This window comes from Colius striatus, unplaced genomic scaffold (assembly GCF_028858725.1).
Source record: "Colius striatus isolate bColStr4 unplaced genomic scaffold, bColStr4.1.hap1 scaffold_105, whole genome shotgun sequence".
NCBI classification, from domain to species: domain Eukaryota; kingdom Metazoa; phylum Chordata; class Aves; order Coliiformes; family Coliidae; genus Colius; species Colius striatus.
The window spans coordinates 32,360-49,294 of NW_026908399.1; the positions used below are offsets into that span (position 1 = coordinate 32,360).

General features: G+C 54.2%; 2 protein-coding genes across 2 annotated transcripts; one reads left to right on the forward strand and one right to left on the reverse strand.

The window, feature by feature from the left end:
- Window positions 1-2,175: 2,175 nt before the first annotated feature.
- LOC104561062 (uncharacterized) lies at window positions 2,176-15,604 on the reverse strand. Its single transcript, XM_062019679.1, has 12 exons — window positions 15,234-15,604; window positions 12,630-12,814; window positions 12,174-12,269; window positions 11,903-12,078; window positions 11,403-11,503; window positions 11,155-11,285; window positions 8,830-8,946; window positions 8,596-8,652; window positions 8,092-8,184; window positions 7,828-8,012; window positions 7,604-7,707; window positions 2,176-7,355 (listed from the first exon to the last, which is right to left on the reverse strand). The coding sequence occupies exons 2-12, from the start codon at window positions 12,730-12,732 to the stop codon at window positions 7,202-7,204; spliced, it is 1,317 nt and encodes a 438-aa protein (XP_061875663.1). The 5' UTR covers window positions 12,733-12,814; window positions 15,234-15,604; the 3' UTR covers window positions 2,176-7,201.
- Window positions 2,796-5,951, forward strand: LOC133629043 (uncharacterized). Its single transcript, XM_062019678.1, has 3 exons — window positions 2,796-3,226; window positions 4,656-5,039; window positions 5,935-5,951. Exons 1-3 carry the CDS (start codon window positions 3,016-3,018, stop codon window positions 5,949-5,951), a joined length of 612 nt encoding a protein of 203 aa, XP_061875662.1. The 5' UTR covers window positions 2,796-3,015.
- Window positions 15,605-16,935: the final 1,331 nt, after the last annotated feature.

The window sequence follows — 16,935 nt, forward strand, 5'->3', positions numbered from 1 at the left end:
GCCCAAGTGCTGGTCTGGCTGCTGCTTCCCTCCCTCAGTGTGCAAAAGCAATAGGCTGGAAGCAAAGCCAGCCCAGGGAGGAGGAGAAAATGCTCTGAGGAGGTGCAAGGTGGGGTTTAAACCCCTGGGAGAGGCTTGTGGAGCACTGCAGGGGATGAGAAAAGCGTGGGGAGATGGAGCTGCTCTGGGAAAGCCCCTGAGAGAAGTGAGAATACCAAGTCTGAGGGTGTTGATCTGGCCTCAGACACGTGGCCTTGGGTCTGAAACAGCCTCTTTTCTCCCTCCCCACCTAAAAAATGGGCTCTGCTTTTCAGCTTGACTGGTGCTGGTTCAGTTCACCCCATCCCTTGATGAGAATTTGGCCACTTCACCCCCCCCAAAGTGGGGAAGAAACCTCCCTTGTGGCTGTGGAGATGGTGGGGGGTGGTTGGTGTGACCTCCCCTTCTCATCACACCACGAGTTTCCAGCCCTCAGACCTCACATCCCCAGGGAAGGATGGAAGGATGGATGGAAGGATGGAAGGAGTTTGGTCACCTCCCCAAACCTCCATGCTCAGGATCCACTTTGACTCATTGATGCAACATCCAACCCAGGGCAAGAAACAAACTCTCAGAGGGTCAAGAAGCAGGTGATGAGACCATGAGTTATGATCCTGAGCCATTCTGAAGCCTTGCTGCTGCTTTTTTATACCCACAAGACATCTCAGGCTGAGTCTGTCCTCAGCTCCAGGCTGCTGGGGAGGAGAGGAGACAAGAAACAAGAGCTTGGATGGAGTTGAGTCACCTTTCTGTGCTAATCCTTCAGAACAAGGTGAATAACAAGGAGCAGAAAGCTTCAGAGCTACCTGTGAGGCACCACAGGGTCCTGCTGGTTAAAACCTGGCTCAGGTGATCCAGCTGCACGGCTCAGCCCGTTGGTCACCCCCAAAATATCAGCAGTGGGTGACAAAAAAAGCTGGGGGAGGGTCAACTCAGCCTCCTCCAACCTTCTGCTGCCACATGCACTCTGCCAGGGGCAGCTTCACAAGACTTGAAACTCGTCATGGTGGTGAAATCAACCCTCTGGGCCAGTCAAAACAAGAGGAAAGGGCAAGAGGGAGGAGGGTGAAACGTGAAACAGCACGTCCCAGCCAACCTCCCCCACCGAGGTGTGGGGTGCTGGAAAGAAGCACCAAAACTCCTCTTAGAGGCCCCAAAACCCTCTTACAAGCACCAAAACCCCTCTTAGAAGCCCCAGACCGCTCTTAGAAGCTCCAAACCCCTCTTAGAAGCTCAAAAACCCCTCTTAGAAGCCCCAAACGCCTCTTAGAAGCTCCAAAACCCCTCTTAGAGGCACCAAAACCTTCATAGAAGCACCAAATCCCTCTTAGAAGCCCCAAACCCCTCTTAGAAGCACCAAAACCCCTCTTAGAAGCCCCAAACCCCTCTTAGAAGCCCCAAACCCCTCTTAGAAACCCCAAAACCTTCTTAGAAGCCCCAAACCCCTCTTAGAATCACCAAAACCCCTCTTAGAAGCCCCAAACCCCTCTTAGAAGCTCCAAACCCCTCTTAGAGGCCCCAAACCCCTCTTAGAAGCTCCAAATCCCTCTTAGAAGCACCAAAACCCCTCTTAGAAGCCCCAAACCCCTCTTAGAAACCCCAAAACCCCTCTTAGAAGCCCCAAACCCCTCTTAGAAGCCCCAAACCCCTCTTAGAATCACCAAAACCCCTCTTAGAAGCCCCAAACCCCTCTTAGAAGCACCAAAACCCCTCTTAGAAGCACCAAACCCCTCTTAGAATCACCAAAACCCCTCTTAGAAGCACCAAAACCCCTCTTAGAAGCCCCAAACCCCTCTTAGAAACCCCAAACCCCTCAGAATCATCCCCACTCCTCCCTGCCACAGCCCCACCAAACCAAGACGTGGGTGAAGGACGAAGCAATCCCCAGTTTTCCCCCTTCCCTCCCCCGTGCTGGTCTCTCTTTTGTGCCCCACATTTTGGGCAGTGGTCAAGAGTTTCTCAGCAGGGACACAGCTGGGTGGCCTGAGCAAAACCAAACCCACGAGAAGCCACATCCTCTGGCAGCTCAGGAGCGAAGTCGCTGCAGGGGACGGACGGAAAGGGGCCCCAGGTGGGGAGATTTTGCTTGGAGGGGGTTGGTTTTGTGCCCCAAGCTCAGAAAAATAAAGGAGGAGATGGTTTAAAGATCATTTTTTTGGGTCTTTGTCAAGGATGAGGAGGTGACCTGCTGCTGCTCAGTGCTGGGGCTGCCATGAGGGGAACCGTCGTCTTCTCAGCCTTGGTGGGTGAGTGAAGGGGTTTTGGAGGTTGGGGTGGGGTGGAGAGGGATGGACTTGGAGGTTTTCAGCATCTTCTTCTCAGAGCATCAGTCTGGGCAGAGCATTTGGCTTTGCCACCCTCCCTGGAGTCTTGGGCAGCTCCTCCATGAACCAACCTTCTGGATTCGTCGTTGTCCTCTCCACCACAAAGGAGGTTTGTCTCCTCTCCACCCCTTTGCTCTGCCAAGCTCTTTGCTCCAGAGCAATGTCTGAGGAAGAGAGGACACAAAAGCAACCCCACACAACCAAAAAAAACCCCTTTAAACCAACTGGATGTGCTCTGATCAATCCATAACATCCAGCCTGGGTGGTTAATTCAGCCCTCAGGGGAGGAGAAAACACTTGGGAGTGTGAATATTGCTCATCCCCACCTGGAGCATCTCATTCCTCATCCCTCTAAGAGAGCTGAGAGTGGGAGGGAAATATCCCCCTCCCAGATTTCAGCCCCTAAATCCAGAACTTGGCTGGAATTGGAAGGTCTCCATAAGTTCTCACCCAGGGTCTCCTTTCTCCCCTTTCCCCACCCTCAGGTGTCGTTGCCACGGTGTCTCTCAGCTCCCTGCAGAACCCAGTGTGGGTTTCCCCTGGGGATAAAGTCATCCTGCCCATCTCCCTCCAGCTCCTCAACTACACCTGGGATTTCTTCCACCTCAAGTGGAGATTCCTGACAAGGGATCACCCTGTTCTGGTTTACACCATGGAAAGATGCAACCAGAGCTCGGGAGGATCCGACCAGTGGTGCCAAAGGAAGGTTGAGGTGGTAGATCTCTACAAGCCAAGGGCAAGTGTCAGCCAAGGTGCTTCACTGGTGCTCCAGGATGCCCACCCAGATGATGCTGGTGTTTACCAGCTGATGGTGCAGACTCTGGACATGGTGCACACCACGCAGGTCACGCTGATTTTGCAAGGTAAGGGTGGGGGTTTTTGGAGGGAGGGGGAAGGTGGATCCACCAAATCCCAAGAGGTGTGGAAGCAGAACCAACAACTGGCAGGTTTGGAAAACCCAGGAGAAGGTTGTTTCCAGGGAGAAAATACTTGCTGAGCTTGCCCAAAATGCCAAAAGATGATGATAATTGAGAAGAAAACCAACTGGTCCTGGTAAGGTGAAGCCTCCACTGATTTAGAAAGAGGTGGGACAAGGTGGGGTGTCCATCCAGCTCTTTAGAAGCTCTGGGAGGTGGTGGGACACCCATCCAGCTCTTTAGAAGCTCTGGGAGGTGGTGGGACACCCATCCAGCTCTTTAGAAGCTCTGGGAGGTGGTGGGATGTCCATCCAGCTCTTTAGAAGCTCTGGGAGGTGGTGGGACACCCATCCAGCTCTTTAGAAGCTCTGGGAGGTGGTGGAAGGTCTATCCAGCTCTTTAGAAGCTCTGGGAGGTGATTGGACACCCATCCAGCTCTTTAGAAGCTCTGGGAGGTGGTGGGACACCCATCCAGCTCTTTAGAAGCTCTGGGAGGTGATTGGACACCCATCCAGCTCTTTAGAAGCTCTGGGATGAGCTGGGACATCCATCCAGCTCTTTAGAAGCTCTGGGAGGTGGTGGAAGGTCTATCCAGCTCTTTAGAAGCTCTGGGAGGTGATTGGACACCCATCCAGCTCTTTAGAAGCTCTGGGAGGTGGTGGGACACCCATCCAGCTCTTTAGAAGCTCTGGGAGGTGATTGGACACCCATCCAGCTCTTTAGAAGCTCTGGGATGAGCTGGGACATCCATCCAGCTCTTTAGAAGCTCTGGGAGGTGGTGGGATGTCCATCCAGCTCTTTAGAAGCTCTGGGATGAGGTGGAACACCCATCCAACTCTTTAGAAGCTCTGGGAGGTGGTGGGATGTCCATCCATCTCTTTAGAAGCTCTGGGAGGTGGTGGAACACCCATCCAGCTCTTTAGAAGCTCTGGGAGGTGGTGGAAGGTCTATCCAGCTCTTTAGAAGCTCTGGGAGGTGATGAGACACCCATCCAGCTCTTTAGAAGCTCTGGGAGGTGGTGGGACACCCATCCAGCTCTTTAGAAGCTCTGGGAGGTGATTGGACACCCATCCAGCTCTTTAGAAGCTCTGGGAGGTGGTGGGACACCCATCCAGCTCTTTAGAAGCTCTGGGAGGTGATTGGACACCCATCCAGCTCTTTAGAAGCTCTGGGATGAGCTGGGACATCCATCCAGCTCTTTAGAAGCTCTGGGAGGTGGTGGGATGTCCATCCATCTCTTTAGAAGCTCTGGGAGGTGGTGGAACACCCATCCAGCTCTTTAGAAGCTCTGGGAGGTGATGGGAGGTCCATCCAGCTCTTTAGAAGCTGTTTGCAAGTCCCTCCTTGCCAAAGGAGAACTTCTTTCCACACACAGGTACCTTCTCCCCGTTCTTCCTCTCCAGCAGCCCAGCCCACGCTCACCCCAACCAGACAGCACAGCTCTCCTTCTCCCTGCAGCCCCCCAGCTCCAGCTGGGACTTCATCTGCATCACCTGGGAGCTCATCAGCAGCCCCAGGAACCTTCCCATCCTTAATTACACCTTGGATGGTTGCCAAGGGGAAGCCCAGGACTGGTGGAGGAGGAGCTGCAGAACCTCCTGGGAGGTGGCTGAGCTGTACAGGCAGAGGGTGGATGTGGAACCCAATGGCACCTTGAAGCTCAGGGAGGTGCAGGATGAGGACACAGGGACCTACCTGGTGACAGTTCGAGCTCCAGAAGGGTTGGCTTGTGTGGCTGTCAACTTATCCATGAGCAGAGGTAAACTGAAAGGGTGGAGGGGGGGAAGAGACCATCCAAACCCCACAGAGATGCACATTTCAACCCATTTAGAGGTGGGAGGAGGTTCCACCTCATCACAGACACTCCATGTGCAAGCACTGAGAGGGATCCAAACCCTGGGGTTGGATGCTTTGGTCCTGGCCCCACCCTGTGGCCATTGGCTTGAATTCCACAGCTGCTTTTTTGGGGCTAGAAAAGGGCAATTTGGGGCAAACCTCTGCTTTTTGAGGTGTCTCTTTTGAGATGGATCAAAAAGACAAGTTGCCTCAGCTCTGCAGTTCCCAGCAGCCCTTTTCAACTCCAATTTCCTCAGAGTTTGGGGGACTTTTGGGGGTTAAAAGCAGAAAAGATACAGATGCAGCCCCAAGATGCACCAAACCTGATCCTGAAACACCCCTGAAAACACCCACAGAGCAAAATCCTGCTTGGAGAAGCAGCTTAAAACCTTGTCCTTTATATTTTTGGGGTGGGTTTTGCCACCCTGCTTTTCCTTTGCTGCATTTTGAGCACAAATCCACACAAACCTCCTGGGAATTTGCTTCTGGGAAGCCCCAAAATGAAGCAAATTTGTGGTTGGAAGCATTGGGGGGGTTGTTTTCATGGAATGAAACCCACAGAAGGCAAAAGCTGGGGAGGAAAGCAGATTCCCTCCCCTCCCCCTATCCCATTTCACTACCATCTTCTCACCCATCCTCTTCCTCCCTGGGTTTTGCAGAGACACTGGTGCTGGGAGGGCTGAGCATCCTCCTCCTCATCCGGATGGTGGCTGCTGGTGCTGTGCTCTGCCTCTTGGCTCTTCTCTTGGGAGAGGTGGGTGAGAAAACCCTCCCCCAGCCCCCCCTAAAAACCAGCTCAAACCCTTTTCCCTGCAAAGCTGAAAGGCAGAAGTGATTCCTTCCCACCCCTCAAGGTTTTTACTTCCCCCCCAGCCCCTGAAGTTGGGGAAGGGGGGTGGGAAATGGGCTCAGCACAATTAACTCAGGGGTTGGGGGTTGTCAATAAATGAGGGGGAAGAGGCAATAAAGCTGGGGTGGGTTTGGGGCAGTGGGGATGGTCCCTCCCCATTCCCCATGCAAGAAGGGACCTGAGGACACCTCAGGGTGAGCAGAGATGAACTCATCATCCTCATCTCCTTCCCCCCAGCACGTGTTTGGGCACGTTGAGGAGCTGGAGGAGACCCCAGGTGACACCTTCCACCAGCCCCAACCTTCTCCTGCTGGGGCCAGCTCTGAGGAAGCCACTGGAGGATGGAAGGAGAGGAGCAGAAGAAACTGATCCCTCCCACCCCAGGGCTTGTTGCTTTGCCCCCCAAATCCAACCACCATCAGGCACTCAGCAAGAACTACTGAGAATCATTAAAGAAAAGCAGCTTTTGGAGCTGTTTCTCCCCAAATGATGAGCTGGTGTTGTCCATCCAAACCCACAGCCACTGCTCCACTCATCTCTAAGGGAGGGGAGATACCCCCTGGCCCCTTTTTAGCCTTGATTAATTCGAACCCAAAGCCTGAGGGACTTCTCAAACCACTTCTCAGCTATGAATCCACTTCATTAGACTTGGAAACACAGGAAGGAACCTCAAAAGTAACCCACCTCCTCCCTTTCCTGCCAGGAATGGCAACAGGAAGGGGCTGACTTCAGCCTCAGGCAGAGCCAAGGGCAGATTTGGGACCAGAAGTTCCCTTTGTTAAAGTTTACATCATTGGGAGCTTAAAGGAAATGATTCCCTTTAAGAATGAGGAAACTGGAGGTTGTTGCACCAAGCTCAGGCTCCCTGAGCCTGTTTTAGGTCCTGTCCCCACCTCATCATCCTCTGCTTGAATTCCAGAGCACCCCATGGAAGATTGGGGGGAAAAAAGGGCAATTTGGGGCAAATCTCTGCTTTTGGCCATTTCTCTCTTGAGACTGGTGGAAAAGACAAGTTGCCTCAGCTCTGCAGTTCCCAGCAGCCCTTTTCAACTCCAGTTTCCTCAGTTGAGGGGTGTTTTTAGGGGGGGTTAAAAGCAGGAAAGATGCAGCCCCTAAAGTCAGGGGATCAGCCAAGATGTGACGAGCCTGATCCTGGGACACTACAATGAAACCTCCTCCAGCAGGATGCTGTTGTGTGGGTTTGATCTCTCCTGCTGAGGAGGGGAGGGGGTGTCTCATCTGCCACTGAGGGTCCCTGGAGCTTTCTGAGCCCTGCTGAGGTGCTTGGCTGGGTGGCTGCAGATGGAGAGTTTCACCTGGGAGCACCAGTCGCTGCTGATCCCATCCCCGTTGATGTAGGCACATTGGCCCTCTCCCTGGAGACCAAACCTGCCCCCAAGCAGAAGGAAAACTCAGAGGGAAACACCTTTCCCAGGGACACAAGCCACCTCCCAACACCATCAAGGTGTTGCTGGGGTCCATGCTGGGATCCCCCTTCACCCCTCTGCCCCACACAAACCCAACGACCCCACCAGGAGTCGCTTCCCACCTCCTTCAGTTGCTCCTTTATCTTCAGTTGCTCCTTTACCCCCTGCCCCAGCTCAGCCCAGGCCATGGCTGTTCCCCACAGGACTTACTGGTGGTTGTAGACAGATCCATTGACCCATGTCCAAGGTCCAGAGCCTTCCCTTTGGAGACCAATCCAGTGGTGCAGGGACATCCCATAACGCAGGAGGAAGCTCTGGAAAGCCACACGCCCCCAGCTCAAAACTCATCACATCAGCCACAAAACCCTCTCCCCCCTCTTTGGGAAAAGCCCAAATCTCCTGCCACACCAGTTCCCCTCAGAGTTCTCCTTTACCAGCTCCTCCAAAGTGCTGATGGTGACCAAATGGGCTCCGAGGGAAAGGCAAAAGCTCTGACTCCTGTCCCAACTCTTTTCATCCTCCACGAAGTAGAAACACCTCTCCCCAAACCAAATCCCTTTGTCCAGGCATCTGGGAAGGATGGGAGAGGAGCAGGATGGGCAGGAGGGGCATTTCTTGGCTGGGAAGGAGCAGAAACACCCTTCTGGTGACTCAGGTTATGGGGAGGGGGGAGGTTAAAGGGTGTTGACCTCACTCACCCGCCAGCGCGATGATGGTGATGAGCAGCGCTGCCACCAGCACTGTGACACCAATGGGGACTCTTTTGTCTTTGATGCACTTGAGGCTAAAGGCTGGAGGACAAAAAAAAAGGTGGAAAGAGGCACAAATTGCACCCCCAAACTCCCCACAAGCCCTCGTGTTCCCCACCAGTGGGTGCCTTTAGCTCTAATACAGCCGACAAAGCACAGAAGGGGTCCCAGGGGGGTGCAGGGTCAGCTCAAGGGGTGCACCCAAGGGTTTTTAGGGCTGCCTGAGCCTCTCCATCCCTCTCCTCAACCACCCCACCCCCATGCCCCCAGCCTGGGCTGTCCTGGGCCTCTTGCAGCTCACAATCAGCTTGTTCTCCTCCTCCTCCCACACCCTTTGCCAACACCCCCCCTCCCCTTCCAGCAATGCTTTTAACTCAGCTTTAGCTGCCCACACATCGAGCCCAGCCACCACCTCCAAAGCAACCTATTCCCAGTAAGAAGACTGGTGCTTACTGGTCCCTCTCTCTGCTCTGCTCTGTGACTGCATCATGCCAGGGGTCGAGTCTTGACCTGTGCCAAGGGGATGAGAGAAACCCCCCCCCCCCAACAACTTAAATGCTGTGAAGTTTATTCCATAGCAAGTGGCTCAGGTGGCATTTTGCAGCCACCCTGAGCCAAAAACCCCTCCAGAGCACACAAACCACCCTCACACCTTCAAGCCTCCAGAGAAAGGGATGCTGCACCCACCAACATCTTCTGCCATCCCTGGCACCACGGAGGGCACAGCAGCAGCTTCTCCCTCAGCCTCACCAAGACAATGGTGAAGGATGGAAACCCCAGCACAGCACAGCCAGCTCCTCCTCCCTCCTCAGCCTTTGCCAACATTTCTCCACAGCCACTGAAATAAAAGACAAAAAGGCTCAGAATTACCCCCCCAAAACCCTCCCCCACCCCCCTCCTTGGCTTTGCTTTCTCTCAAAGCTCCTTTTCTTCTGGCCACCCTGAATTCTTCCTTAACCCCCTCCCACCAGCCCACTTGTCTCTCTCCACATTCCTTGGGCTTTCTCTTTAACCTTTTTCCCTTGGCCAAAACACACACCCTCAGACCCCAACCCATGAGATGCTTTCAAACCTCAGCTGGAGGTAACAAACCCAACCTCCAACAATCAGCTTAGTGGGAGGAACAAAAAGCCCCTGGGGAAGAAGAAATCACCAAAATGAAGCTGCAAAACGTGGGGGGTTTTGCTGCCAAGGAGCTCCTGGAGCCACCACAAGCTGCAGCTGCTGAGAAAGGGATGAGAAGCTTTGGCTAAACCAATATTGAGATTCCCCCTGGCCTCAAGCTGCTGTTTGTTTGATCCCCAACACAGGTGAGAATCGACCTGTACCTTTGGACTTTCCTCTGTTTGCATCCTGCTGCTCCCACAGGCTGCCACAGAAACTCACTCCAAAAGGGTTTTGGTTTCCCTCCTTCCCCTCCCCAAGTGTTTGGTTTGGGTTGTCCTGCAGGATTTAGGGTCTGGGACTTGATGAAACATCAAAGGGAGCAGCAGAAGTGATGCTTTAGCATCAGTTGGTACCAGGAGGAGCTCAGAGTTTGATGGGAAAAGGGTCTTTAGCTGCTTGTTTATTCCAGGAGGGGTAAAATAGGGTTAAAAAAAGTGGATTTGGAGCGATTTGCAGAGAGATTGGAGGCAAAAAGGGTGAGAGGAACCCTCTTGTTGAGCCCCAGAGGGTGAAGAAAAAGCTGCTTGATCCCCAATCATCATCAGAGGGGTGGGAGAATCTTCCCTCTGGTCAGCACAAGGGTTTGGTGCATCCCTGCAACAGCTCATTGGCACAACATGACCTTCACATCCTTCATCCTTCATCCTCATTTAACCCTCAGCCCTCAAACACCCCCCTCCCCAAATTATTCAGCAGAGCACAGCCCCAGAGCTCACGTTGCTCAAGGAGAGGGATCAGAGTTGCCCTTGAGGAGGTGTTTGCTCAAAGAAGAGACACCCAAGGAAGAGAAAAAAATACTGTATTGTTCAAAGCAAAAGGGGAAAAAAAATACAAACAAGGCCCTGACACCTCACAAAGGTCAGGTGAGCTCCACCCAGGTCACTAGTAGCACCAAACTGGGAGGACTGGCAGATTCACTGGGGGATGTGGAGAGGATGTACAGAGGAACCTGCTGAGGAGGACCAAGGGCTGAGTCCTACTGTTGGGGAGGAACAAGCCCAGCATCATGTTGAGGTTTGGGGTGACCTGCTGGAGAGTAGCTCCAGGAGAGACCTGGCAGTGCTGGGGGATAATAAACTGAACATGAGCAGCAACATGCCCTCGTGGACAAGAAGCCAATGGCAGCCTGGGGGGGCTTTGAGTGTGGGCAGCAGGGTGAGGGAGGTTGTGCTCCCCCTCTGCTCTGCCACATCTGCTGAGGCCTCATCTGGAGTCCTGTGGCCAGTGCTGGGCTCCCCAGCTCCAGAGGGACAGGGAAGTGCTGCAGAGAGGCCAGTGCAGGGACACCAAGATGCTGAGGGCACTGGAGCATCCTCCTGCTGAGGGACCTGGGGCTGCTCAGTCTGGAGGAGACTGAGTGGGGAGCTCATTGACAGTGACAAACATCTCACTGGTGGGTGTCAGGAGCTTGGGGCAGCACTTTTTTTCTAGAGTAACCAGCAACAGGACAAGGGGTGATGAGATGAAGCTGGAACACAAACAGTTCCACTTAAACACAAGGATAAACTGTGTCAGTGTTTCAGGAGCCCTGGCCCAGGCTGCCCAGGGAGGGTGTGGAGGCTCCTTCCTTGAAGGGCTTCAAGACCCCCCTCACATGTTCCTGTGTGCCCTGATCTAGGTGAACCTCCTTCTGCAGGGGGGTTGTGCTGGATGAGCTTTAAAGGTCCCTCCCAACCCCCCCCATGCTGGGATTCTATGAGATGTTCCTTTGGTTACCAGACCATGGACCTCCCAAAACTGGCCCAATCCATGTAGTGAAAAAACCTCAGTTAAACCAATCTCCTGAATACCAGGAGAAAGAAATCCCCCTCCTCAAAGTCTCAATGGTGGCTGCAGAAGGTCATTTTGTCTCTTGTGTGGATCCCAGCAGAGGCTGGGGTTTGCTGCAGATGTAAGGTCTGCTCAGGGAGCAGCTGGAACTCACGACGACCCTGTCGTTGATGTAGACACAAGCTTCTTCACCAAGGACCTCAAAGCTGCACACACACAGAGAGAAGGATCTCACTTGTATCTCCTTGGCCCAAGGGTTGTCCTCAGCTCCCTCAGGATCTTGCCTGGATGGTGGGATGGTCTCTGCTTGGGATGGGACTCACCTCTGGGTGAAGTTGCTGCCATTTACCCACTCCAGGTGCTCACCCCGTCTGCACAAGCCCAGCCAGTAATCTACAAGGCCCTTGAGACGGAAGAGAAACTCCTGGAGAGCAAAAGAGAGGAGTCAAAAGTCAGGAGATGCTGCCAGCAGCACGTGAGTCAACACAGAACCATCATCCCAGACCCAAGAGTCACGCCAGAGTGAACCCAGATGAACCCAGCAGCAGCTCCAAAGGAACCCACCAACCCAGCAGCAGCTCCAAAGGAACCCACCAACCCAGCAGCAGCTCCAGTGAGATCCAGAGCTTCTGCATGAACTCACCAGCCCAACCAGACCCTTTGTTCCAGCTCTTTCAGAGCCCTCCCTGCTCCAGACAAGCCCCATGGCCATGGAAACATACCCTGGGCTCCCCACCAACCTCCCTCCCTGCCAGGGCAGAGCTGCAGCTCTGCTCCTACAAGCACCCCAGGGGCTGCACCCACCCCAAAGCCCCCTCCTCACCATTTCCCAGTCCCTCTGAGGCATGGCCAGCGAGGCCCCATGCTGTGAGCACTGTGCTTGGCTCCAATCCCAGCTGCCCTCCTCCTTTGAGAAGTAATAGCAGAGCCCACGGTACCCAACCCAGTCATAAGGACAGCTCAGCACTGGGACTACAGACAGAGCTCCATGGCCTCTTGCTGCAGAGGAAGAGGAAGGAAGGAAAGAGGAAGGTCAGAAGATTCCACTCCACAGCCCTGAAGTTCCTCCTCCCAGCTCTCTGCTTCTCCTTTACCTGATTGTACAGCCAGAGCCACCACCAAAGCCACAACCAGGGCCACCAGCACAACCAGCACCAGGACACAGACAGGGTGGAGCTTACAGAACTCACCTGGAAGAGGAAAAACCCCTCAAGGGAGGACAGTTGGCCCAGAGCATCCCTCACATCCCCCACCCCCAGGAAGGACCCTCCCCAACCCCTTTTCCCCCACACACACAGCTGAGGAAGGGTCACACAGACCCAGGCACGAAGCTCTGGTGCCACAGCATGTTGTGGCAGGGACAACCTTGGAGCAGGAGAGCTGCCAGAAGTCTGGGGGAGGAGGGAGGTATTTGCTACACAGCTTCTGACAAGGACTGGGCAACAAGAGAAGCTCCTCCCTTGCCAGCCCCAGCTCCTCCTGGGGTGACACTGCCATGGGGGCATTGTCCCCCTCCCCTACAGCTCACACAGGGTGGTCCCTGCACTCACCCACACGTTTCCTCTTGGACTTCTTTGCCTTTTCCAAGTAAACCTTGTCAGCCTTCTCACCACCAGAACAGTTGCTGTCACACTGGGAGACTGGTGAGAGCATGGCAAGGCAAGTGGAGAGTCAAGGTTCTGCTGCTGAGAGCTGCTTCTGCTCCTCCTGGGAGGATGAAGCCTGTCCCCAGCACCTGGAGAGACAAAACACACCACTTCAGTCAGCTCAGAGACCAACTTTCCACCTCCAGATGAGGCAGCACCCTCCCACCAGCCTCCCCACAAAGCCCCAGCCACTGGGGACCAGCCTCTTTCCACTGCTGCCATGGTTTGACAAGGAGCTGCTTCTGGTCAGGGGGAAGGAGCTGGAAAGGTGGCTCCTGGAAGTAGTTGCTTGAAACTCTCCCCAGCTCTGAGCCAGAGCGAGGAGAGGGAAGAGTGAGAGGAACAACCACACAGACTCCAAGGTCAGTGAGGGAAGAGAGGAGGAGATGTGCTGGGGCACAGACTCCCCTGCAACCTGTGAAGGGAACAGAAGGAGTCATCTGTTTGCATTTCTTGTGCTGAGAAACCCAAGCCAGGGGCAGTGACTCACTTCATCACAGACCCCAAGCCAGGGGCAGAGCACTAAACTGACACCCAGGAGATGCCACATCCCAAGGCAGGGTCCCTGCATCTGCAGAAACTGCAGCTGTGGTGAAGAACCCACACCAGGCAAGTTTGTTCAGGGCTGTGTCCCAGGAGAGGGACTCTGCATCAGAGCAGGGGAAGGATGCCAGGAGTCATCACCTCTGAGCAAATTCCATCTGTGGGAGACTGAGCACATCCCCCATTCCCTGCCCCTGCCCAGCCAGTGAAGGGGGAGGAGGGAGAGATCTGGGGAGCACTGAGCTGAGCCTGGGAAGAAAGGAGGGATGGGGAAGGGAGCTCTGGAAGTGCTGGGTGTCATTTTCTCCTCATCCTGCTCCCTTTTTGCTTTTGCTCCCTTCTGTTCCTTGTAGAATAAACTTTCCTCCTTTCTAAGTGGAGCACTGGAGTCTGTTTTGCCCAGAAGTACAACTGGCACTGAGCCCTCCCTGCCTTTATCTCAATCCACAACATCCTTGCTGATCTTCTTCCTCCCACTTCACTGGGATCTGCCATCCTAACCAGGGTGGGGGGTGAATGGAACAGACTGTGGTGGTGCTGCTGTGCTGGCAGGGCCAAACCATGACAACCACTCACTCCTCCTTTCCCTCCTCCTCAGGCACGGAAAGAAATGCTTCAAGAGGCTTCCCAAGCTCTCTGCAGACAATTCAAGCAGACAAGGAAGTGACTAAACAAGCCTTTCAAGTTCCATTTGACACAAGGTTCAGCTTCTGACTCGCCTGTGCTCTGCTCAGCTCCAGCTGCCCTTTTGTCTGTAGTAAAAGCAAAGTCTTGAGGCTGTAATAACACAGATTACACACAAAAATCACACAGAAAGATGCACCAAGAGCAAGGCTGTGCAGGACACAGCACATATACAGCAAGACAACTATGAACCCACAAGTAAAGAAGCTTCTGTGAGATCAGCCAAAGCAGAAGCACGAGGTACTGACCTAACAAAAGCAAGAAATGAGTAGCTGCTCCTCCAAACAGTTTCAGGGAAGACAAGAAGCAGCACCCAGAGAAGTAAAAGCCACAAAGGCAGAGAGGAGTCACTGCTGAAGCACGGGATGGTTGGTGTTGGGATGTTTAGAGCTCATCCAGCAGGATGCTCATGATCAGGCAGCACAGGAATGAGTCCAAAGGGGTTTGGGAACCTCCTGAGGAGCCTCCACATCCCTCCTGGGATAGAGGAGAAGTGAGAGGAGAGTGTCCAGGCACTGGAAGAAAGATCCCCCAGTGATCTGTGGCGAGGCAGCTGTGTCCCTGCACTTACTGACCGTGACCCTCCATCCCCTGCACTGCTGGGGAGGGGAAGGGAGGAGAGTCCTGGGTAGGAGAAGGGGTGGGAGATATGTGTTAAGATTGGGTTTTATTTCTCATCTCCCTGTTCTGATGGTTTGATAGTGAGTCAAACCCTTTTCTCCCCCACTTGAGTCTGTTTTGCTCACGATATGAACTGCTGGGCTGCCAACCTCACAGACCTCTTGTTATCTCCCTCTTCACCCTGCTCAGTTGAGGATTGTTGACACCCAGACAGGGTTAAACTCACCACTCTGGACAATCTGCTTCAGTGTTTGGAGAAAAACGGGATATGAGCTGCTTCTGTTCCGACAGCTTCTGGCAGAGAATGAGGAGAGAGACAGAGAGGGGAGAGAGAGGGGAAGGAAAGGAGGAGCCTCGAGCTGAGATAGAGTGTCTAACAGCCTTTGCCACGGACTCAAACTGAGCTCTCAGAAGCTGCCCTGACAACAAAACAGCCCCCACAAAACACGACTGAAGCCCCAGCTCTTTATGGGCTGAAGCCCCCCCCTGCACTCAGGTACCCCGAAACGGAGCTGTGGGAGACAGGCTCCCCCCGAGCCCAAACACCCCGGTTCGAGGGAAAGGAAGGGTGCAAAAGGGAGGGAAGAGCCCCATCCTGGATGTGCCCCTCAGCACAACCCCCCCAGCGGAGCCCGGGCGGAGCGCAGGGTCGGTTCGTACCTGGCTGCGATCGCTCCCCGGAGCTCCAGACGCTGCTGAGCGCTCCGCGACGGGGCTGGGGGCGCGGCTGTCCCGCTTTTATAGTGCCGCGGTGGCTCATTGGAGCACGCCGCACAGGAGCGCGCCAGCCAATGGGAGAGCGAGAAAGAGCGAGAGCAGCCAATGGGAGAGCGAGAAGAGCGGAGAGCAGCCAATGGGAGAGCGGGGGGGGCGAGCGCTTGGAGCTAACGCCTTTTGTTGTATGAATTCGGCTCTGAACCCTTACTGCCGGTGAGGGGTTGGAGCTGCTGGAGTCCAAACGCCCATTCCACGCTGCCAGGCTCATGGCTAACGCGTTAACGTCTTGTCTTGTGGCTCACGAGGTCGTTTTCCTTCAGGAGTCCATCAAAACCCACTTTTTCCCCATAAAACTCCCGCAAAACTCCCCCTTCTCCCTTAAAACTCCACCCAAACTCCCCCTTCTCCCTCAAAACTCCGCCCAAACTCCCCCTTCTCCCTCAAAACTCCGCCCAAACTCCCCCCAAAACTCCGCCCAAATCCCCACCTTTTCCCGTAAAACTCCGCCCAAACTCCCCCTTCTCCCTTAAAACTCCGCCCAAACTCCCCCTTCTCCCTCAAAACTCCGCCCAAACTCCCCCCAAAACTCCGCCCAAATCCCCACCTTTTCCCGTAAAACTCCGCCCAAACTCCCCCTTCTCCCTTAAAACTCCGCCCAAACTCCCCCCAAAACTCCGCCCAAACCCCCACCTTTTCCCGTAAAACTCCGCTCAAACTCCCCCTTCTCCTTCAGAACTCCGCCCAGACTCCACCTTCTTCAAAACTCGGCTCAAACTCCACTTTCTCCCTCAAAACTCCGCCCAACTCCCCCCCCAAACTCGCCCATCCCCATCCGCTCCCCCAAGACCCGCCCAACTCCCCGTTTATATGCAAAACTCTGCCCGAACACCTTTTCTCCCTCAAAACTACCCCCCCAACTCGCCCATCTCCCCGTTTCCATGCAAAACTCGCCCAAACCCCTCTTCTCCCTCAAAAGCCCACCCAAACCCCCTGTTATCCCTCAAAACTTCGCCCAAACACAATTTTCTCCCTCAAAACTCCACCCAAACCCCACTTTCCCCCCCCAGAACCACAGCCTGGTTTGGGTTGGAAAGCATTTCCAGCACCATGTGCTCCCAGGGGAGTTTCCCCGCAGGTTTAGGTCAGAAATCAAGCAACTGTTAGTGGGAATAACCCAGATCCCATTTCTCCCTCTTCTGGAGCAAGAGAAACTATTGAAATCAAGAGCTCAGCGTCTTTCTCCTTCTCATCACAGGCACAAACTGGCAATAAACCAGCAAAGCAGCCCAAAAGCTCATTCGATTTCCACTGCAACAGGTCCCGTCCCCTCCCGAGCTGCCAAAGCGAGATGAAGAGAAGGAAAAGTGATTCTTGCTGCGGACTCCTCCTCACCTGACCATCCCTGGTGCCTTCCAGGGTCTTTCAGCTCATTTCTCACGGGCACTCGGTGTCTGCCACCCATCGGCTCCTCCTCTTCTCCATCCCACACGGACAAACTCGAGTGTAAGTCTGTTTCTTCTCTTATTTTCCCCCTCCATCACGCTTTTCACAGCCTTTTATTTCCCCTCAGGGAGAAAATAAACCCGACTGCCCTGTCCTGCTGCTTCTCAGAGCTGCAGCCTCCTCTCGTTCCATGTCACCTCCC